This window comes from Phocoena sinus, chromosome 11 (genome assembly GCF_008692025.1).
Source record: "Phocoena sinus isolate mPhoSin1 chromosome 11, mPhoSin1.pri, whole genome shotgun sequence".
Classification (NCBI taxonomy): Eukaryota; Metazoa; Chordata; class Mammalia; order Artiodactyla; family Phocoenidae; genus Phocoena; species Phocoena sinus.
The window spans coordinates 72016798-72038884 of record NC_045773.1 but is presented as its reverse complement, the minus strand read 5'-3'; the positions used below and the strand labels follow the sequence as shown (position 1 = coordinate 72038884).

The 22087-nt window shown below is 57.3% G+C and overlaps 1 protein-coding gene across 2 annotated transcripts in view; it reads right to left on the bottom strand.

Annotated features, from left to right (window-relative positions):
- Positions 1-22087, bottom strand: part of TTBK1 (tau tubulin kinase 1) — a 41312-nt gene that overhangs the window by 3538 nt on the left and 15687 nt on the right. For both annotated transcript variants that reach the window (XR_004352350.1, XM_032650308.1), the window contains exons 13-14: positions 20012-20573; positions 368-1932 (exon numbers count right to left, since the gene is read on the bottom strand). Coding sequence is in view for 1 of the 2 variants with exons in the window: in XM_032650308.1 (XP_032506199.1) it covers positions 368-1932; positions 20012-20573 (2127 nt within the window). In the remaining variant the exon portion in view is untranslated. The remainder of the gene's footprint in view (positions 1-367; positions 1933-20011; positions 20574-22087) is intronic.

Below are 22087 nucleotides of genomic sequence, written 5' to 3'. Positions count from 1 at the left end.
CCCATGTTTATATTAATATGAACAATGTTTTCTCCCAACTGTTCTGGCCTTTATCCTTTGGCCTCAAATGCCCCATGGCACGCCAGAGGCTGTGTGTGGACCCCACTGGCCCCCATCAACCTTTTCCCAAGCCTGGCCTCCTTGGAACCCCTCCAGACACACTCACTGCAGCCACTCCCTTGAGCCCAGTGAGAGGGCTGGGACCTGAGTCAGAAGAGAGACTTAGTTGGGGAGGTGGTGGACAGGGGGTGTGGCTGAGGGTCCTTCCTGAATTATCAATAGCCCTTGGCTCCAGGGAAGCGTCTGCTGGTGGAAGGCCTTCTGTAGTCACCCTCTGCCTGCCCTGGGACTAGCAGCAGTTTCTCACCTGCTGGTGATGGCTGTGTCAGATGCTGGGGCCGCGCCTTGGGGTCTGTCAGGGGGCTGCTGGGCTGCGGCAGGCGTGGGCATGCGGATGCTGATGGGACGGGGGATCCGGCTCCGGGTGGCAGCTGCCCGCCCGGCTTTCCTGGGCACTGCGGGCTCAGAGGCAGGCGTGTCCTCCTCGGAGCCTGTGCCTGAGAGCGTCTCAGAGGCACGGCGCTGCTCCTCACTGGAAGAGGACGAGGCCCCAGAGGCCAGGCGCAGCAGCAGGCGGCCCTGCCTCTTCTCCATCACCAGCCGCGCCAGGTCCTGCTGTGGTCGCGCCCTCTTGCCCCACCGCTCTTTGGCCGACAGTGAGCCTGAGGGCTCCGAGCCTGTGTCCTCCTCAGACAGCAGGACAGGGATTCGGCTCCTGGGGCGAGGGCCTGGCCTGGCATGGCGACTGGGGGAGATGGTGGCCAGTTTCTCGGGACCCGGCTCCAGCAGGGACGCCGGGGCTGGCCCATCGGCAAGGGCTGGGCCATTGGGCAGTGAGTCTGTGGTCACCTCCAAGGGGCTGCTCTCGGGGGGGGCGGACAGGACACAGCTCACCAGCCCTGATAGGGCAATGCCGTTCTCCAGGTACACGGAGGCCCCCTCCTCCGCAGCCCTTCCATCAGAGGGCACCTCCAGGCCCAGCTCCCCCCCAGCGCTGAGCTCCTCAGACCGGGAGGCTTGTCCACCAGAAGACATGACATTGAGGTGGGTTTTCTCTGCAATGTGCACAAAGGTCCTCTCGACTTTGGTGAAGGGCGAGGAGGTGACTGCCACTCCCCCTGCCCCTATGGTCACTGCCCCAGCCCCCGGCCCTGTCCCGGTCCCAGGGGGCTTGGGCTCAGACTTGAGGACAGAGGACAGGGTGCCTGGCTCAGACACGTCCAGCTGGCTGCCAGTGGGCTGGGGCCGTTCGTGCTGAGGAGTGAGGGCAGCCAGAGTGCCCAGGTCAGGGTCGGGGGCCAGGTCGGCAGTGACAGGCGACTTCTTCATGTCGCCAGGGGAGACGAGCACCAGCGTTTTGGAGCCCTCCTCAGGCTCCAGGTCCCCGTCAGCCATGGAGGCTCGGCCCCTGGACTCTTTCTGATCATCGGCCAGCAGCGTGGATGGGGCGCCCTCCTGGCTCCGGTCCGTGCTCCTCTCGCTGCCCTCACTGCTGGAGCCACTGTGTGGCCCCAGCACCTCCCCCAGGGCCACTGCCTCCTCCTCCTCCTCTTCTTCCTCCTCTTCTTCCTCATCTTCCTCCTCCTCCTCCTCCTCCTCTTCTTCCTCTTCTTCTTCCTCCTCCTCCTCCTCCTCTTCCTCCTCCTCCTCCTCCTCTTCCTCCTTCCCATTCGTTTGAGGCTGAACAGGAGCCAGCGGGACCTGCGGAGTGGCAAGTAGCATGTGCGAGAAGTCCACCCTCCGGACCCTGTTGAGCAGCCGAGCCCGTTCACGGTAATCGGAGAGATCCTTCTTGTAGTCCTGGTAGGGCAGGCTCAGGGGCACAGCTCGCGGGAGACCATTCACCTCAAACGGGGGCGCCACGGAGAATACCTGCAAGGGGCACACACAGGGACCCACTGAGGTCGCCCCCCGCCCCATCCTGGGCCGGAGAAGGCCTGACTGCACTCCCAGGCTAGGAGGCCCGTGAGACTGTGAGTTCCACTAGAGCACATGCTGGGGCTGTTTTGCTCATCGCTCTGTCCCGAGGGCTTAGAATGGTCCCTGGCACCTAGTAAGTGCTCAATAAATCTCTGATGAATAACTGTGTTCATGCTCCAGGTCCCCTGAGGTCCCAGGCCTTGATCCTGGTGGCTTTTCTGTCTACCAGTCTTCCCTTTACCCCGACTCTTCTGTATCCTATCTGTATCCTGAAACCCAGAGGCAACTGCAAGCCATCATAGCCACCATGTAGGAAACCAGGTCCAGAGAGAGGCAGCAAGTGTCTGGGTCAGCCCTCACTGCCTCCTCACAGGGCACAGTTCCTCTGCAGCCAGGGAGCTGGCCACCAGGGCCACCAGAACCTGTCAGACAAGGGCAAAGTTCAGGCTGTCCTCCACCCCTTGAAGTGCAGGCTGGACCCCTGGAGCTCCAGCCCCCTTCCCACCTGCCTGTCAGCCAGGAATTTCCCAGTCCTCTGTAGGTATGTTTTGAGTCCACACTTCCTCCAAAAACTCACAGCCAGCCTATGAAAGGCAGTTTCTTTTCACTTGATTAAGTTTTACCCTTTGAAGCTTTGTGCAGAGTTCTTGGCAATGTGATGGCATGTCCTTGGTTTTCTAGATTCTTGCCACATCTGCCCTTAGCCCCCTTCCTTCCAGACTCAAAAGGCCTGACCATCTCACCAGGACCTCAGCTGCTGTGTCTTCTCTGGCTCTGCCCTTGTCAATCACACACATCCCCAGGCACCCACAATGCACCAGGCCCCATTAGGGCTGACATGGCTTTGTTCCTGGTGGGATGGTACTGATGGTATCCAGCACTTTGTTAGCCTTTTGAACACACAGGGCCTCTGTTTTCCTAAACACAACCCGTGCAGACCAGAAGCCCTGGAGGGGCTCCAACACCTTCAGGTGCCATCCAGACTCTCAGGGAGTCCTGCCAGGCATTCCTCTTGAACATCTGTGTCTGCTGCCCTATGCCCCTGGGCACAGCCCTGTCCTGCCTCGTGGTTCCCCAACCATCAGCCTTTTTCCATTCTGCATTGCCCATCCGTTCTTTTTACGGCTGCCCAAGTGATCTTCCTGAAACTTAAATCTGATCCCATTTCTGTCTGCTTCAAACCTGCAGAAACCTATGGTGGGTCCCACAGTCCTCAGGAGACAGTTTCGGTCTTTGGCTTGGCACATAAGCATCCCCACCCCCCCCACTTGTCCCCACCCCACCGCATGATCTGACTCCTACCTTGTGCTCCAGCCTCACTTTGAGCAGCACCCTCTGGTCCCCCACTTACGTTCCAGCAGTTCTCTAAATGCCTCATGCATCTAACACTTCTGGGTCTTTCCCTAGGCAGTTTCCTTTGCCCACGGGGTCCTCTCACTCTCTCTATTGACATGACAAATTCCTATTCTTCCTCCAGGACCCAGCTAAAACAGCTCATTTCCCCAAAAGCTTCTTGTCCACCCACCAAGCCGACTTCATCACTCTACTTGTTTTCCCACATCCTTCCATTACAGAACCTTCCACCCTCTATTTCACAAGCACGTGTTTACATGGCTCTCTTTCTTGATAAACACTGAGCCTCTTAAGGGTTTTTCATTCATTCATTCAAGAAGTCCTTGAATGTCTATTGCCTTGGCCGCTGTGTTAGAAGCTGTGAATTTGTGGATCAGCAAGACAGATCTGGTCCTTGTTTTCATGGAGTGTGAAATCTTTAGATTAGGAAATTAAATGGGGATAATGCATCCTCCACAAAGGCTGTGACCATAAATGAGGTCATGTTAGCCATGAGGCTGACTTATAGCGGTTGACTGATAAATGTTAGCTCCCTCCCCACCCTGCCCCCCACCTCCTACCCCCACCCTGCTCACTCTGGTTTGAAGATCATTGATTCCTTCCTCAACCCCAGAAACTCCTGGATGCCACACCTGTGGGCGGGAGGGGGGCGGGGAAGAAGGGGCTCTCCCAGCTGAGGTCTCTGTGCAGTCAGCCCAAAGGCTGGTGGAGGGGAAGGAATCCCCAAGGCCAAGATTTGCTCGAGGCTGTGATTTCTCCCATCCTTAACTGCCATAATCTTCCTCACGGTCAGACCATCAGTGAGGCCTTGATGGAGTGGGGAGGAGCGATGTAAGACAAAATAGCATCAGACACTGGACAGGACCCCAGCACACTCGGGGGTGTGTTCTGATTATGTTTTTATCCTGTCTGGCTCAGAGCTCACCCACCCGGCACTAGATACATCCTACCCAGCAGGGATGTCCTTCAGCCCCACCAAGCCATTCTTTCTCAGCAGAACTTCTGCCTATGTTCCCTGTCCCACCTCTGACACTTCGGACATCCCTGTTAGAACCACCTTTTCCCTTGCCATCCGGCCAGTTTTTGGATCTCTCAGGAAAAGCCCCATCCACAGGATAGATCCTCTGCTCACAGCGCCCACATTAGATGATCATAGCTGGAACCCTTTCTCCTTTCATCTCAAAGCCCTCCCCTTCCATTACATGAGGGATGAGAGCTGGAAATCAGGCATCGCTGATAATATCAGACTGGGAAACTGAGGCTTGGAGAGAAGCGTCAACATGCCCAAGTCACAAAGCACACCACCCAGGGTAGCCCAGAGCTCAGAATTCTTTCCACTGCCTCACCGGCCTCCCATCCTCCCTTGTGGAGAAACTCAGGACCCTCTGCCCTTTCGCAGAGCTGTGAACCTCAGAGTAGGGACAGGTTTGCCCTAAGGATTACTGCCAAGCCCACCCTGGCCTGGGCATGCTGGGTTTTCTATTTCAAAGCCCCTCCCCATCTGGCTCCATGTTGGGGAGGGCCAGGGCTGGGCTCAAGTTCCTCCTTCCTCAGAGAGCGGGAAGTCCTCCCACACCCTTTCTGGCCTCTCCTGGATGCCTGTGCCCAATGCCCCTGTGCTTATTCAGTCAGCCAGCGGTCACTGGATAGCCTCTGTGTGATTGGCCCTATAGGCCTGAGGACACCATGGGAGGGGGACAGCAGTGACACTCTCCCAGTCTACCTCGGAGGGAAGAAACAGTGCTGGGTGTCACCAAGTGGAAGTCGGGGTCTGGGGAAGCTCACACCTTCCTGCTCCCTTCCCAGGGCAGTGGCCCTTTATGATTCCAGTCTGCTTATCGTGGTACTCCAGCATGCTTGGCACAACGTGACTTGGGGGTGCTTTTTAAAAAAACAGAGCCCTGAGTCCTACTCCCTAGATTCTGTAGGTCAGAGTTGAGGCCCGGAAACCTGTTTCAAAGCTCCCTGGTGAACCGATGGAGTTTGGCCAAAGGCAGATGTGGTGAGGGTGAATAGTATGGGAGGAGGAGAGGCAGGCCTTTGGACCTGAGACAGAGAGAATGAAAGCCTCAACCCTGCCCCTGCCTCCGCTGGGCCCAGAGCAGCAGCATGTGACCTCACCAGCTTCAGAACTCGGCCCAAGCCCGTGTTTACTCCAGTCAGCCGGAGACGTGAACAGAGGTAGACGGACCAGACTCCCAACTGCCCCTGCCACCAACAAAACTGGGCTCTCCTCAGCCTTGACTTCTCTGCTACTGACGCTGGAGACAGGTTACTCCACATACCCCCATCCCCACACAGTGTGCATTGAGCAACTCTCCTGCCTGGACCCTAGCCAGTCCCAGACATTGTGCACTGCACATCAGCCCACAGTCCCAAGGTCAAAGAAGGGGGGCTGCCGATGGACAAGAGGAATGTGAACTCTGACACCCCACCCCTCCCTCACTGCAGGGCGGGGAGGGCTTTGTGCCTCTCACAGCAGTGCCCCATCTCCTCCCTCAGCAGCTGCCCAGCGCATACCTCCCATCTCCCCTCCTCCCCAGGGGACCCCCCCCCACCGCCAATTGCCATAATTTCCCAGACTGAAAACTGGAGATGAGAAGTCAACAGGGTAGCTTCCTCTGCCCACCTCTGCCTTTCCCAGATTCTTCATCTGTCTGTCCGGGTCTCTATTCTCAAACCACATCTGCCAAGCCAAGAGCCCTCCCTCTGCTCCTCCACGCCACACCCAGGGCTGCCACCCACCCCGGGCACACTGGCCTGTGGCAGTCATCTGGGTGGAAGGGCTAAGATGACCTGGGAAGGCAGCTGCCTACCCTAGGTCTCTACAGATCCTCACATACTTGACCCCCAGATCTCAGTGTCCCCAACCCATCCCTGGCTGCCACAGGGCAAGGATCTGACAGCCTGGGGACATTCTAAATGCTCTGCGGGTCAAGAAATGCAGCTGTAGCTTGCCCTTCTTCTACCCACACACTTGCTTGAGGCCCCGAGAAAAGCATCTTCCTCTTTTGGTGCTGTGGCTGCAGGCTTGCAGGGGTGGGGTGGGGGACAGAGAGAGGGTGAGCCCCTCTCCACTTTCACCCTTTCTCTGCAGTCTCCAAAGTCTCTGCGATCCTCTCCTTCTTTGTGTCCCACCCCTCTCCTTGTCCTAGTTCTCCCTCAACCCACATTCTATCCCTGCATTCCCTTGGCTCTGCACAATCCACTCTCTCACTGATCCCCCTCAACAGACCATTCTCCCCCAAGCCAGGGCTACTTCAGACCCCCCATTAAAGCAGGGGACGGGGGAAGGCTCCCGTGCCCTTCCCTCCCACGGGGCTCTCTGGCATTCTGGCTTCCCACCCCCAGCACACACTTGGCCTCAATTGTCTGATCCATAGAAAACTGATTACTACGCCCACCTTCCTACTCCGCACCCCTCCTCCAGCAAGTTGGCGATTTGGAGTCGGCCCCAAAGCCCAGAGTCCACCCCCAAAGCCCTCCTGCGGATGAAAGGAGACAGCCAGCCGCCTCCTGAGGGTTGCTCAAGTCCAACTAGGCTGAAACCTCCGGTCCCTTCCCGATCTAGCCCGTCTTAGCGGAGGTAAGAGGAGTGGGACTGGATCCATTGATCTGGAGTTTGCCCCCCACCCCATCCCTGAGTCAGCAGAAGACCAGACCCTGCCCTCTGCCCAGCCCGGCGACCCCAGAATTGGTTCTGCATCGAATGGTGGGTTAGGAAGGAGGAGGGTGAAAGAAAGCAGGCGCAGTGCAGGTTCCTGGAAGGCGTCTTTAATCAGGATTTGGTAGTACACAAGCTCTCCGGATTGTCTGCATTAACATACAGGGACTTTAAAAGGCACAAGATCCCTCGCACAGCGACGCCTGACGGCGGGGCGCCCCCCCACCCCCGCCTGTGCGTGGCCGTGTGCGCGGGGGTGCGTGGCCGTGTCCCACCCCCCTCCCCGGCGGCGCCGCGCGTGTGCGTGTCAGTTTCAAGTGTTGGATTTGTACAGTACTCGCAGTCTAGGGGCAGGGTCTCAGTGCATGCTCTTCTACCCGGGCCCGGGACCCCCCCCTTCCCCGACGCCGCTTTGTACACTGAGGACGCACCCCGGAGAGAGAGAGAGAGAAAGAAAAAAAACAAGCGTCCCGTCTTCCTGTGTGTGTGGTGCTGAGTTTCTCGCGCATGCTCATGCTGGCCGGGGTCGGGAACTAGTGCAAGCTTATAATACAATATTATTGCAGTACAAAATGCGGGGGCGGGGTGTGATGGGATGGGGAAGCCCAGGAATAAACAGGCTGGGATTCGGGACCTCCGGGAGGGAGGTCCTCTCACCAATCCCCTTCCTATCCCTCGCTCCCCTCCCCATCTCGATCAGGAAGTGTCTTCCAATAATGCGAGGGGGCTCCTTGGGTCCCTGGAGGGAAAGGGCTCAGGTGGGCCCCAGGGCTGAGCTTCCCCCATTCCACCAGTCTCACCTCTTAGGGGGCAGGGGCCAGCCCTCTCCTCGCTCAGTACTGTCAGCCACATGGGCCCCGAACCCCGCCTCTTCACCCTCGGAAGCCCCTCCAAGTGTGGGGGCAGGGGTCGACGGAGCAAGTGCAAAGGAAGCAGATGTTGGTCCCTGAGTTTTATTTTCGGGGGTGGGAAGAGGGAAGAGCTGGAAGTGGGGGCACGTTTGGGGACCCCCAGGGCCCTCAGTGGTGTAAGTGGGGTGGGGCAGGAGACACGGACGCAGGGGCTTGGGCCAAAAGGGGGTGTTGGGTGGCTCTGAGAGACCTAGGCTCAAAACTTGGGTCCCCCTCAACTCTGGGCTCTTTGGCATCCAATTGCAAGGCCAGTTATTTAGCGGGGGGAGGGGGCAGCTCTGTAGGCGGTGAGGTAACTGGAATCAGGGGTGGGCGACAGGGGCTCTTCGAGCCCGGAGAATTGGCCAGCTAGCTTCCCCTCCCAGCCCTCGTCAGCATCCTGCCCTGAAGCCCTGAGGGGCGAGCTACCACTCCAGCCCCGCCCCGCCCCGGGCCAGGGACCCTGCGACCGAGAGCCTGCGGAGGGGAAGCTAACACAAGCACAGCGCGGGGCGGGGGCGGCGGGCGGCTGGGGGCGATAACCCGGGGGAGGACTTTAGCAGCAGGCAGCTCGGCGGGAGCGGGGCGCAGAGGCTGACACCCCCTCGGGCGCACACGTCGGGGCGCCCGGGAGGGCAGCTCTGGCGGCGTGAGGGGCGGGTCTCGAGCCCGGGGCTCGGAGGCCTGGCGGTACCCTGATCACGCCGCTTAGCAGCTAGTTAAAAAGACTGAACGTACATTCGTGGTGCGACGGCCGCGGGGGCGGGTCCAGGGGTCGCGGACAAAGGGGAATGTGGTAGATGGGGGTCCCGATACAGTGATAAACCTGTGAGAGGGGCCCGGAAACACGATCCTCGTGCTCTCCTGGGCGGGGGGCCGCTAGTTTGCTGTCCGGAGAGTGCATGAAGTGTGCCTGCAGCTATGGGTGTGTGTGTGGGGGGGGGGGGGGTGGGCTGTTAGTCGTGGCAAGGTGAACCCCAAGCCTCCCCCCATCCTCAGAGCCTGTGCAGGTAGAAGGGAGGGTATGTGGTGGGACGCACGGCGGAACCAAGTGGAAGCGGAGGTCTAGGAAGGTTCCCATAGTCCTTTGGGCTTCATTGCCCCTCTTCCCCCACTGCTTCTTAACTACTCACTTGGGGGGCTGGGGCCATTCAAGCCAAGGGGCTCCCTAAGCTGGGAAGCCCACTGGGTGGTGTGAGAAACCATTTGGGATATTTGAGGGATGTGGTCCTCAGACTGGGAGCCTCTCCCTTAGGGAGAAGGATGCTTTAAAATTTTCAGAGGCTGACCCCACCAGTCCCAGGGGGCACCTCTGTCCCTAATGGGAATAATGCAAACTTTGGGGACGTGCCCCCCAACTTAAGAAGAGTGATTTGCCACACTCCTTGTTACCAAGGACTGCCCATGGGGGTGGGCTGATTCCTGCCCTATTGGCTGGAATCTCAGTGGAGTTTGGGGTGGTGTGGGGTGGTGTTCGGGCCCTCCTTAGAAGTCTATTCTTCCATCCTCAGGTACCAAATCAACCGAAGGACAGCAGGAGATATAGCATTATGCTCCCACAGCCAGGGGCCTCCATATCCTCCCTAAGCATGGTCCCCTCCCCTGGCCACCCAATATAGACACATTGCCACAGCTCTTTCTGCACACCCCAGTAGCCCAGGCCCCCGCAACCACTGCCTGGGCAGACAGCACCACCCCTCCCTAGAAAAGGAGATCTAAGCAGGGCAGAGGAGAGAAATAGCAAAGGAGGGTCCTGGGCCCCTCCACAGAGAGGAACCCTGGCTTTTCCTGGGATTGGAGGGGCCTGCCCCTCTTGGCTGGGGGAGCAAAGGTTAAGGTACCAGCATGGCTCAGAGTTTCCACTATTCCCCCATGTGCTGGGCAGGGCTATTCCCCTTTTCCCCACAACTGGAAACGCAAAGGAGATTGCTGGGTTCGGGATGCTAGCGGCAGGGGTGAGTGTTGAATGGTTATTGCTGTGACCCAAGCTGCCTTAAGTGGGTGGGGGCGGGTGTCTATTCATTACTGAGAATTTACTAGAGCATTTTTCACTGACTCAGGTTCCTGCCCCACAGAGAAAATACTGGTCCTCTGAGGAGGACCCCACTTGCCATGAACAAACCCACCGGCCCACACACACACTTAGGCACACACAGCATGAGCTCACTGACATGGACACACAGCACCCAGCACACAGCCCCACTGGCCACGAACTGCCTTCTCTTAAGAAGCCCACCCAGTTTGAGTTCCTGGGGCAGAACACTGCCCCCATTTGAGTGCTACAGCCTTGGATAGATTTGGGGGGGGGGTGAGGGAGTCCTCAGGCTCAGAGAGGTTCAAACTGAGTTCAGGGTCTCTGCCTGTAAACCGGTTTTGTTTAGCTCACACAGTGATTTTTCTTTAAAAAGTTGTTGCTTTTAAAAAATTAGATGCCACTAATTAAAAATTGTGAGATTTCACTTAAAAATTGGAAGATACTGGCAACAATTGGCTGAGCTGAGGACTGGTGGTGGTCCTTCTGTTTACCACAATCCCCACAAGTGCCCTCTCCCTGACACTGCTTGGCTCCTGTTGACATGTGAGTTGGTGACATATCACATCTCCATGGTCAGCGGTCACCAATGCCGGTACCTGCCCTGCCTGTGAGCCTGACCCCAAGGATTCCACCAATACCACTGAGGACAGGGTTTTGAGCACCTGCTTTCTCACCGAAACTCTTACTCCACCCATCTAATCCCCAGAGCTGCTATGGGATGCTTGGGGCCATGTGGGATTGAGAGGTTGGGGTCTCTGGAGAGACAGGGTCCAGCCATTTCAACCAACCCCAGTACTCTGGAGTGACCCCCACCTGGACTCTGGGATGGAGAAGGAAGGAGAGTCTGACTCATAGACAACTTCCTTCTTCCTAGATAGAGCGAGGAGGGGCCAACCAGAAAGGACAGTAAATAGTAAATAGACCAATACACAGACTAAAATGCTTTAAAACTCCCGTCAAACAAGACCTCAGTTATTCGGCATTGGTGGGGTTTTTAATATGCTTTTGTAAATTAGATATTCTGATTAATCCATTTAATGCAGATAATCCTGGGATCTACTTCCTAGGCTATTGTGAGGATTAAACAAGTTATTTTTGTAAAGTGCTTAGATCACTGCCTGGCACACAATAAGCTCTGTGTGCCAGTGACTGTTAAAAAAAATAAATTAATTAATAATTGGAAGCCACCACTACATGCAGGGTGTGACTTTAAAGTATGAAAATATCGTTTTCCAATACAACAAAGAGTACTGCTTCTTTTCAAAGCCGACCTTGGGGAGGCTATGTGCTTTCCCCAAGCAGGGTATCATTTCTTGAAACACACTGACCTCTTCTTTGGGAAACCCAAAGGAGCCTGACAACACTGCAGGTCCCTACCCAGCCTGGGACCTAGAGACAGGCACCCCAACTCCAAACCACGCAGGGCTTGGCTGAGCTTCACATGAACTTGCTCCAACACACGTGGCTTCAAATGGCCTGAGATGTTCCAAAAGTTAAAACTACACTCAAAAGGTAATCATTCCTAGATGGAGAGGGTGCTCTTGGCCCAGATATCCTCAAAAAGAAACAGATTTTGGAGAAAGGAGAGTGGTGGGTACAGGCTTAGCTCACATGGATGAGACATCCACGAGAACAGTCTGGCTCAGGGCACTGCCCACTCATTACAGCATCCCTAGGCTGGGGCAGGGGCCCTGAGATAGTCTCAATATTATCAAGATCACTTCCTGTTAGTTCAGAGCTTTATGGCTTATAAGACAGTATCTCCTCCACTACGGAGGACACGTAAAAGGATGTCCCCCAAAGGACAAAATGTTTTGAATCAAGATCTTTAAAGGACACACCCTCTCCCACAGTTATCAGTTCTGGTGTGTGTGTGTGTGTGTGTGTGTGTGTGTGTGTGTATGTATGTTTGAAAATTCAGCCACTTTGGGGTTGCTAAACAGGATTCCCCACCTCCAAAAGCTTTGGAAACAGAAGTATGTGTCTAATGCTAAAACGAGGCTGAAGCTAGTGCCATCATCTCTGATATATCACAAGGCACTTTGGGATCTTAGAGTACCTCAGGGTGCTGGTCACTGAGTGGGAGCTGTGCTCAGGGTCGGGTAGTGGAACCCTCTGGAAGGAAATGCCGGATAACAGAGTGCTTGGTTTCATCTAGCCCTGACCCCACTGCTGCTGACTTTTAGAGTGGCTGGTGGACAGACTCCTCTTCATTTCAGCCCCTGTCACTAGCTGGAGAGGATGGAAAGAGGGCCAGAGGGTAGCAGGGAGAGAGGGGGGCAGTGCCAGAAGACGGGGAGTAGGCCTACTGTCCATCCCACCCCCTCAGCTTTGTGCTTTGTGTTTTCCCTCTTTTCTTGAGGGTCAACCCTGACCCTCCTCTACCTTCTGCCACCGCAGGATGCAGAGCCACACAACACATCCCGGAGGGCAACAGAGGCTTGGACTTGGGGAGGTTCAAAAATGAGCAGTCAGGATGGGGGTGGGCCCGAGTCTGGCTTTCATTCCTAGATGGAGAGGGTGCTCTTGGCTCAGATATCCTCAAAACGAAACAGATTATGGAGAAAGGAGAGTGGTGGGTGCAGGCTTAGCTCACATGGATGAGCCATCTAGGAGAACAGTTTGGCTCAGGGCACTGCCCACCCACTACGGCATCCCTAGGCTGGGGCAGGGGCCCTGAGGCCTCTACCGCAACCAGAGACAGGAGTTGAAGGGAGATGAGCTGGGAGGGAAGCAGACATCAAGAGAGGAAGGAGGGAGAAAGAGGAGCCAGGATGATAGTAGGTACATAGGAAACTACAAAGGACTGCACAGACATGTTTCTGACTCCCTAACACATACACACCCACACACACAGGACTGCAGCACCATGCAACTTCCGTGGACGCCATTCACATTAGGGTCTATGTAAATGGCAGCGCACAGCCTGAGCGTCTATCCGTGACACCCCTGCCACATGCACAAATGCTCATACATAGGCACACTCGCACTCATAGGCGTACCTGCACGCGCACAGCACACACACAGACGCGACCTTACTGCAGTCAACATTTTGCAAACCTTCAGGTCTCCTCCCCTCCTTCCCTCCCTATACAGGTACTGCCCTTCTTGGAGCCATCTTCACCACCGCCGCCTTCCCCAGGGGAACAGAGGTGCTGGCTGACATGGGCAGGAACGAAGAAAGAGAACCTTGGGGGCCCCTGCAGTGACAGGTTGGGTGCTGAGAAACAGGCAGAAAGAGCATTAGCAATCTGGCATCCTGACGCCCCACCCCCCATCTCCAGTCCCCATCTGATCAGCCTGCCAGGTGCTCTGTTGCTCTGTCTTCACCACCGCCCCTGGGGGGCAAAAAGATTGGCTGAGCACCCACAGGAATGAGTCACCCTCTGAGAGGGGCAGTGGTGGGACTGCTGTGTCTGGAATTTGTCCTGAGCTCACAGGTCCTACCTCATCCTTTACAACCACCCTCTCTGCCACTGCTACTAGACGGGGTCCTTTCACCCCGAGGCTCCAGCTCGCTTTGAGAGGCAGATCCCAGGCCCCTGTTCATACTTGCTCAGCTCCTAAGGAGCTGGGCCAGGCAACCAATCCCACAAGTGGATGATGGCACATATGCCTTGGGGGAGGGACAGCCTACAGTGGATTGAGCTCCAGGCCTCCTGGGTTGAGATGTAGGAGGGCAAGGACTCTGTCCTCTGTGACAATGGCATGGGAAGGGCTCACTGGGTTACAGGGCTGCTTCCTCCCATTCCACTGAGTGTAGAGGCACTTTCCCACCAAGCCCCAAATATGGCTGGCCAGGTCCCCGTCTCACACACAGGGCCACACACCTTGCCCCATGCGGATAGACAGACACACAGCACACCAGGAGGGACCCAGTCTCCTGGCACTCCCCTCAAGGGTGGACCAGGCCCAACTATGCCAAGAGATCACAGATTAAAAAGAATAAGCCCCATTCCAGACTGACTCTGACCCAGCATGCCTCTCCCTGACACCTTGGTTTCCACTGGACTCTGGACTCACTGGTGGCTCCAGCCCAGGGCCCGTGTCCTGTCCCAGAAGCTGCACCGACAGCCCCATCCCTCCCTGCACCATTTGGCTGGCGCCAAGCAAAGGGAGACGATGGGGGGTGAGGGGCGGGGCGTTACAGTACCTTGGGCCAATGTTATAGGGGGCTGTATTGCATGATGGGGAGGGACAGGGTGTATGAGTGTGTGATTATTGCGTCCTGGGAAGGAACCACGGTCTCTGCCTGCTCCCCACCCCCCCCCACCTGCCCCCTCCAGGAGGGGGGGGGCCCAGCCTAGGTCTTGTGCGTGAAGCGGGCCCACACCTGCTGCAGCTGTGACCGCGAGATGCGGAGCACCGAGGGCACGAGTCTGTGGTTGCCGGCGGCCAGGGGCGCGTGGCGCCGGTGGGGCGCCCGCACGGGGCTGCTCTCCGCCGAGCGGCTGCGCTGAATGAGGGAACCGGAGGAGCCACCGCCGCCAGGGTGAGGGTAATGCTCGGTCTCCAGCGTGGAGGAGGAGAAAACGGAGGACGCCAGTCGTCGCAGGGGGCTGTACCGCGGGAGGGAGTGCCCCGAGAGTCTGTCCTCCTCCAACTGAAAGAGACCAAGAGAGTGGAGGGAAAAGAGGCGTCAGGCACAGACTCGACAGCTCCGTCTCGGGGGGCCACCCCACCGCTGACAGCCCCTGCGGCACCGGCGTCCCGGGCAGGTCGGCAGGGTCTGGCAGGGTGCAGAGGGGTGCAGACTGTAGTACTTTCCTGCCTCACAATCTAGGCTCCGGCCTCCAATGCCCTTTCCCGGTCTCCTCCTCACACCATGGTCTCCTTGCAGAGACCTTGGTCACTCACTTTCTCCGGGATGCCTTCCTGGCTTAGCTCTACATAGCTCGGGGTTCCCTCTGGGCTGGGGAAATCCTGCCCCCCAGGAAGGCCGCTCTAAAATGTATTAGCATCTGTGCACCATCTGTCTTCCCGGCTGGACTCCATGCCCTTCATGAGGTCTAGAGAACACCAGCTACATGCCCTCTGAGGTGGCACTCCTGCCCCCATGACAGGGGCAGTCAGGGTCTCAGTGACAACGTAGCAGAGGGTAGGACTCTGAGGTCCGACTACTTATGTTTGAATCCCAACTACACCACTTACTACCTGGGTGACCTCAAGCAAGTTACTTTGCCTCTTCATGCCTCAGCTTCCTCATCTGTAAAATGGGGGTGACTATGGTTCCCACATCACAGGACCTTTATAAGGATCAGATGTTATAATATGCAAAGCCCTTAGAACAGTGCTGGCCATGGTGTAAATGCTGTGTCATGTGAACTGTTTTATTACCCTTTAAATCACTCTTGAGAATGAAGAAAGGGATAGAGGACTGGAGGGTGGAGGAGTCGATTGAAATCATTTCTCCAAGGTGGCTTTTTCCCTGTCCTCTGCAAGGTCGAGCCACATGGCAGGGTGTGGCCGCCTCACTTGGCCACCGTTGGGAAGAATCACGCCTGTGCCCTGCTGCCCTCGTGCCCTCAGAGGGAAAAGGGAAAGTGGGGCTTAGTGTCCCAGGCTTATGGGGATGGAAATGGTGACTTGGCTGTCATCAGATGTTTCCCATCCTGACCCCTAGCTCTTCCTGGGACTGAGGCCAGTTTACATATCTTTAGGCGGGGCCAGTGAGGACTGGCTGGGCCAGCTGCTAGAGGGCTGAGGAGGAGGGGGCCCCTGAGGCCACTGAATGGGGGTCCAGGGACCCGGCATGGAACCTCCAGCAGAAAGGCGAGGAGACAGAATATTCTGTAGGATTGTCTTTGCCCTCACTCTGCTGTCCCTTCCAGCTTCTTTGTGGCCAAGTCTAGGATCCTTCTGAACCGGTCCTGTCTGCACTGAGGGTTAGGGGTCCAAGGCCCACCTGGGGATACTGAGGGCCAGAGGTACCCGCAGTTGCCCACGGTCCCTCTAGCAGCGCATGCGGGTGGCTCAAGTTCAGCATCTCAGCCAGAGTTTGGTCAGCTGCCAGAGGGATTTAATCCCAGCGTGCTCCCGCCCTTTCAGGCCAGGTACTTCTTGTGGCCACCTCCCTGTCCTCAGTGCCCCACTGAAGTGTCATGTCTCTGAGGCCACCCCAGCTTCCCAGGCAGGCTGGCTCCCTGTTCCTATCAGAGGAAAGTTCTCTGTTATCTCCCTATGTCCCTTGACTGTAAACATCGTGTCTCCACCTTTGCATCCCCACCCCACCCCCTTGACTGTGAGCTCCGATTCATCTTTGTCCCCCAGCCCCTCGCACACGTGGCAGGGAAATGCTCTAGGGGCTGCCAAACAAATGTCCATGTACTCAGGGAATGTTGACCCCCTGGGTTATCAGCCAGAGACAACCGCGAAGGAGGGTAAACATCCCTCCCCCAAATCACACACTCTGTCTGCTGCTCTCTCCTCTGCCCTGGCTTTCCCGGTCACTTCTAATTTGCACCGTAAATTCCGGAGAGAAGAAAACGAGGTGTGTGTAAGAAAAAAATTAAAGTACCATGCTATGCACACCAAAGAACAATAGATGCTCTAAAACTTCCTGGTTCCACGTTATCCTCGTCCCTGCTCCCCACAGGGGTAGGTGACAGAGTTGCAGGTGCTCCTATCTTAGGAGCTGTTAGGAGGAAGTTCACACGTCAGACACCAAGCCGACGGAGCTGGGACTAGGAGGGGCTTCCTTGCAGAAAGGCGGCAGGGTGGGGTCCCTATAGAGACTTCCTGCCTGCCCTGAGCCACTTAATCTAGTTACATGACAGGATGGGGGGAGTTCCACAAACTGTGATTCCAGGGTGCAGCCAGCTTTGGATCCCCCACCCAGGCTGGGCTCAGGACTCTTTCCAGACCAAAAGAAGGAAAAAATGTGCCAGTCCATTCCTCCCTCTTCCCCTGCCCTTGGCGAAGGAAGGAGTCAGCTTCACCCTGCTGTACTGAAATACTCCAAGACATGTCCTGCCCCATGTGCTCACACCCAGACACACACAGAGACTGCACCACACACAATGACACGCCCACAGGCACACCTGCTGCCACAGTCCAGCCAGCAGGCGCACACACATGTGTGCATGCAACACACACACACACACACACACAAAGGCTCTTTCTGATCCCGCACAAGTCATCTGTTCTCTCTGGCCTGTGTTTGCTCCTCTCTTAAACACACAGGCCTCAGACTGTGTGGCTCTGGGCACAGCCCTGGAGCCAGCTGCCTGGATTCAAATCCTGCTTCTACCACTTAGCAGCTGGTGACCCTGGGCTAAAGACTTAGCTACTCTGAGCCTCAGTTTCCTTACCTTGTAAGTGGGGATGGCCTCTACACGGTATTGTGAGGAACACGCATGTAGAATATGGAATTTCGGGAGCAGTGCCAGCTATTACATCCTCATTAGAACTATCACTGTGATGATTACTCTGCCAGCTGTGACGTTCTAGCCTTCCCTGGATCTCCACACACTCGCAGACCCACTACGCGCTCTACACAGACACTCTGACATGTGCACCCACATGCGTGTGTACACACACGGACACGCCCACACACCGCTGCACGCTCTTGGGTAAGCTGACACCGACATTGCATGGCACACACGCAGCCATAGAATGCTGTGCACTGTGGGGAAACCAAGGCCCGCACACACCTAACATCCCCTCCAGGCTCACACGACTCATCGCTCACTGAGACAGGCAATGCCCACCCTTGTCACGAGGAGGACCTGAGCCCAAGACTGACTGTACGACAGGCCTGAGTCTGCTCCCCCAAATCTCTCCTCACCCCCTTGGCTGGAATTCCCCAGTGGGAGGCTGACTCCTCGGACAAGCGGGGTGCATCTGAAGGTGAGAAAAACCTCCCAGATAGCTCAGCACCCCAACTCTGAGACCCAGTTGGCCTACAGTCACCAGGAAGGGACTGGATGAGCCCAGGTCCAGAACTCGGCCTCCTGATTTTAATTCTGGGCTTTCTCCCCACCCCACAACACCACCCCCTGTCTCCTTTCCTCCACTCTGCACGTCCCAAGAGCACGACCTGTTGTGTGTCTGATCTCTGATGCCTCCGGTCCCCAGCACAGTAAGTAGGGAATGACTAGGTGATAAATGAATGTATGAGTGAATGAGAGGGGAGCAAGGGAGCCCAGACGGGTCTTGCTCCCTCTCCTGCTTCCCAGTGCTGGTTCTGGTGGGCACAGTGTCCAGGTCAGCAACACAGCCATGCTGCCCACATCCTGCCACAGCTGAGCCTCCAACTCAGGCTGGCTAGGACCTCTCTGGGTGGAAGCTCATGGTCCCCACTTTTTGAGCCCCCAGTTTTCCAGTGTCCAGGGCAAGGTCAGGATGAACACTCCTCAGGACCTTGGGTCAGAGGTTGTCTCTTCTACACACCGGGATAGGGCGTAAAGACAGCCCTACTTGGAGCTGCCTTCTCCAGAGCACCTGCGATCTCCCGGCCAGACCTCCCGATTCTGAGCACACAGCCGAGCTGGCCCCAGCCCTGCACCTGGCATCTCCCAGAGCCTTCTGCGTGCATGCCCCCGACGTGGGACAGTCCAGTGGAACGCGGCACAGCCCCTGAGCCCTCTAGCATCACCTCCTTGCTCTCCCCAGTCCTCTGAGGGAGCACAGACCCCATTCAACACCCAGGGTGAGTGCTGGAGCCCTATTCCTGGATCAGAGGTCAGCCTCTACCCCACACAGAGAAGCCAGGCCAGGCCAGTGGCCTGCTGCCTGTTCTGACACCCCATGTTTGCCAGAAGAAAATACCATGAGACGTGCTGCGGACCCTCCCCCTGGCATTTATGATTCAACCACCATCTGGCCCTCCCTGCCAGTCCTGCCTTGTCCCCCAGTCCTCCCACACGAGAAGGTGCCATGGCAGTCTGACCGGGTCCACCCAGGGCCCCCAGCATGCCCGCCCCTGTGCCCAGTTTAGGGTCCCTGCTGCCCGGGCTCCTTTTCTCCCCATCACTGTCTGAGCGTCCTGGTCCTCAGGGCTCACCCCCCGCATGGAGCCTGCCCTGACCACAGGACATCCCCTGCCGCCCTCACCCTCTTTCAGCAGCTCCTTCGCTGACTTCCAGGAGCCCTCTCCCCAGGTGTTCCACGCTCTGACCCCTTCAGCTCACTCGTTTGCAAGGGCTCCCTTTCTTTTCACCTCCCCCATCCCAGCTCTGCCTTCACCCTTGGCTCTCCCCACCCTCTCGGGTGTCCTCTTGAGTGACATCATCCACTCCTGTGGACTACAAGACCCCCCAGTCCATATCTCCTGCCGAGATCTCTCTCCTGAGCACTGATGCCTTCACAGTGGACATCCCACAGGTACCACGAGGTCATTGCATCCAAAGCTGAGGCGATACTCCTTTTAAAGCCACTCAGTGACGGCACTGCCACCCACCCAGAACACCGGGCGTCAGTGGAGAACCCCTCTGCTCCGTCACAGCTCCCTCAGTCCTCACCCGACACCTCTCGGCTGCATCCACCTTGCCCCGAATCCAAAGTCCCCACCCTGGTCCAAGCCACCAGGGCACTCTCCCACTGGCGCCCGCCATGTGGCCTTCCTGCTGAGAGTTTTGTGCCCCTTCAATCCATTTTCCACACAGCAGCCAGAGGGATCCTTCAAAAGTACCAATGTCATCATGCCGCACCCTTGTTTAAAAGCCTGCGGTGGCTCACCAAGCCTTCAGAATCCAGCCCCAACCCCAAGGCCCTCCCAGACAAGGCACCAGGACCCACCTCACAGCCTCATGTGCTGCGAAGTGCAAGTAGAGCAGTGCTTTCCGATGGCCGCCTCTGGGCCTTTGCACACCCTGTCCCCTTGGCCTGGGAGGTCCTTCTCCTGCTATGTCACCTGGCTGACACCACCCAGAATGCAAGACTCAACTCAGACCCGGGAGGTACTTCCTCTGGGAAGCCTTGCTGCCCCCATAAGCTTGGTTTCAGACCCTTAAGCCTGTCTCCCTTCATCAGAGCTGCAACAGTTTGGTGCTAGTCGGCAGCCCCCAGGGAGCACACAGGAGCACTCCCGGCTACGTGCCAGGACTGCGGGCGTCGGGCGTGGGGAGTGGGGTGCAAGCCCAACCTTACCTGTCTCTGAGGGCCCGTGGGATCCGACTCTCTCCGTCGAGGGCGGGGTCCAGAGTGCAGGGGCGAGTGGGAAGGGCTGCCGGGAGTGGGGGGCTGTGATGTCTCTGACCGGCCATCGGCCTGGTTCAGCTGGGGTGGCAGGGGCTGAGCCGGCGTCAGCCGCAGGTCCTCCTCGGCCAGTGCGTGCATGCCGCGTCCCCGGGGCCGGACGGCGGGCTCCGGCCCTGGCCGCCGACGCTCCTCGCCCTCCTCGGGCAGCGGCCGCAGCTCCTCGGGCTCCTCGTCCGTGGTGCCCGACGTACTAGGCTCAGCCCCCGGGGGGAAGTCCTTCAGCTCTGTCTCCTTGTCAATGATGACCCACTCCTTGCTGTCGAAGTCCTCCTCCTCGGCCAGCGGCACCGAGCGGAAGGCATTGCTCAGGGCCTCCTGTTCCACGGAGGCTGACACGTCCATGCGGCCGCTAGCCTGCCGGTCGGCGTGGCCCGTGTCCACTGACAGCATCTGGGCCGGCTGCGAGGAACAGGCCTGGCGCGAGGGTGAGCCGGGAAGATCCATTCGTGACCTGCAAAGCCACCCAACGTGGGGCTCAGTGCCCAGCCTCTCTGGACCCACAAGGACGCCAAGGAGGTGGTAAGGTGGAAGCTGATGCCTGAGACCCCCTGACCACTGCACTTCTCCCACCCTGGGCCAGGCTCAGCCACGTCCTGGGTTGCCACCCTCCAACCTCAGTCCCTGCAAAGATCTCATTCATTCATTTAGTCATTCATTCAACACACAATTTTTTTTTTTTTTTTTTTGCAGTACGCGGGCCTCTCACTGTCGTGGCCTCTCCCGTTGTGAAGCACAGTCTCCAGATGCGCAGGCTCAGCGGCCATGGCTCACGGGCCCAGCTGCTCCGCGGCATGTGGGATATTCCTGGACCGGGGCACGAACCCGCGTCCCATGCATCGGCAGGCGGACTCTCAACCACTGCACCACCAGGGAAGCCCCAACACACATTTTTGAATGCCTACTGTGTTCCAAGAATCTAAACAGGCAAAAAGTAAAATCTGGTTCCTGTGCCCAAGGAACACTGTCCTCCAAAGCACGCCCAGGAAACTGGATCTTCTGATTTTCCTAAAGGCAATTCGATGTTTGCCCAGCTAGGGCTCCCACCCAACGCGAGCTCTCCCCGCTACATCCAGGGCAAACACACCCACCTGGCCCTCGAGTTTGCTGATGGTTTTCTAGCCTCTTTTACCACCACCCTTCAAGCCTACCTGGCTGGTTTCACCACCTCCAGCAAACTCCAGTGACTCCCAGCCCAGGACAAAGTCCGCATGCCTTAGTTTGGCATTCAAGGCCCCTGACGGCCAGCCAAAGGCCCCATTTCCCCCTTCCCCTAGCCAGACCCATCTCAAATTCATTTGCTTTTCCACAAATTGCTCACACCTCTGTGCCTTTACGAATGCCACTCCCCACACACAGCCTGTCCTCCCACGCTTTGCTGTCCACCCCAGCTCGATGTCACCTCCTGCAGGGAGCTGTTCCCTCCTGCATTGATGGGGGTTAATTTGCCTTTCCAGCGCTGCCTGTGTCCCCTCTCGTCACAGAGAGGAGCATGTGTATATTTACGAATCTGCCACCCCAGGAGACTGCGAGTTCTGCCAGGCAGGGGCTGGGTCCCTTCTGACCTTTGCTTCTGGGACCCGGATCCTACCTGGGGACATCTCTTCCATCGTTATCTTAACCTGTGCTGTGAATCTCACGTTACTTGCAGAGGTTCTCAACTGGGGAGTACCAGCCCCAAGGTGAGGGTATTCCTGGTTGTAGGATGCTATACAAGGAAGAATTGTCCTCTCCCAGATGCCAGGGTGCCCCCCTGAGAACCACAGAGGCCTCACTCACACTCAGGCTGTGGACGGGGGGCGGACTGCCATCCTCCCCCCTGCATCGAGCCTGTGAGGGGAAGGGTGAAAGATCAAAGCCTCCTGTGGGGCTTTCTCAACATCCTCGTACCCCAGCCTGTGTGGGACCTGCCAACTCTAATCTGCACACCATTTTTATCAATTTGTTCATATGGCTTAAAATAAAACC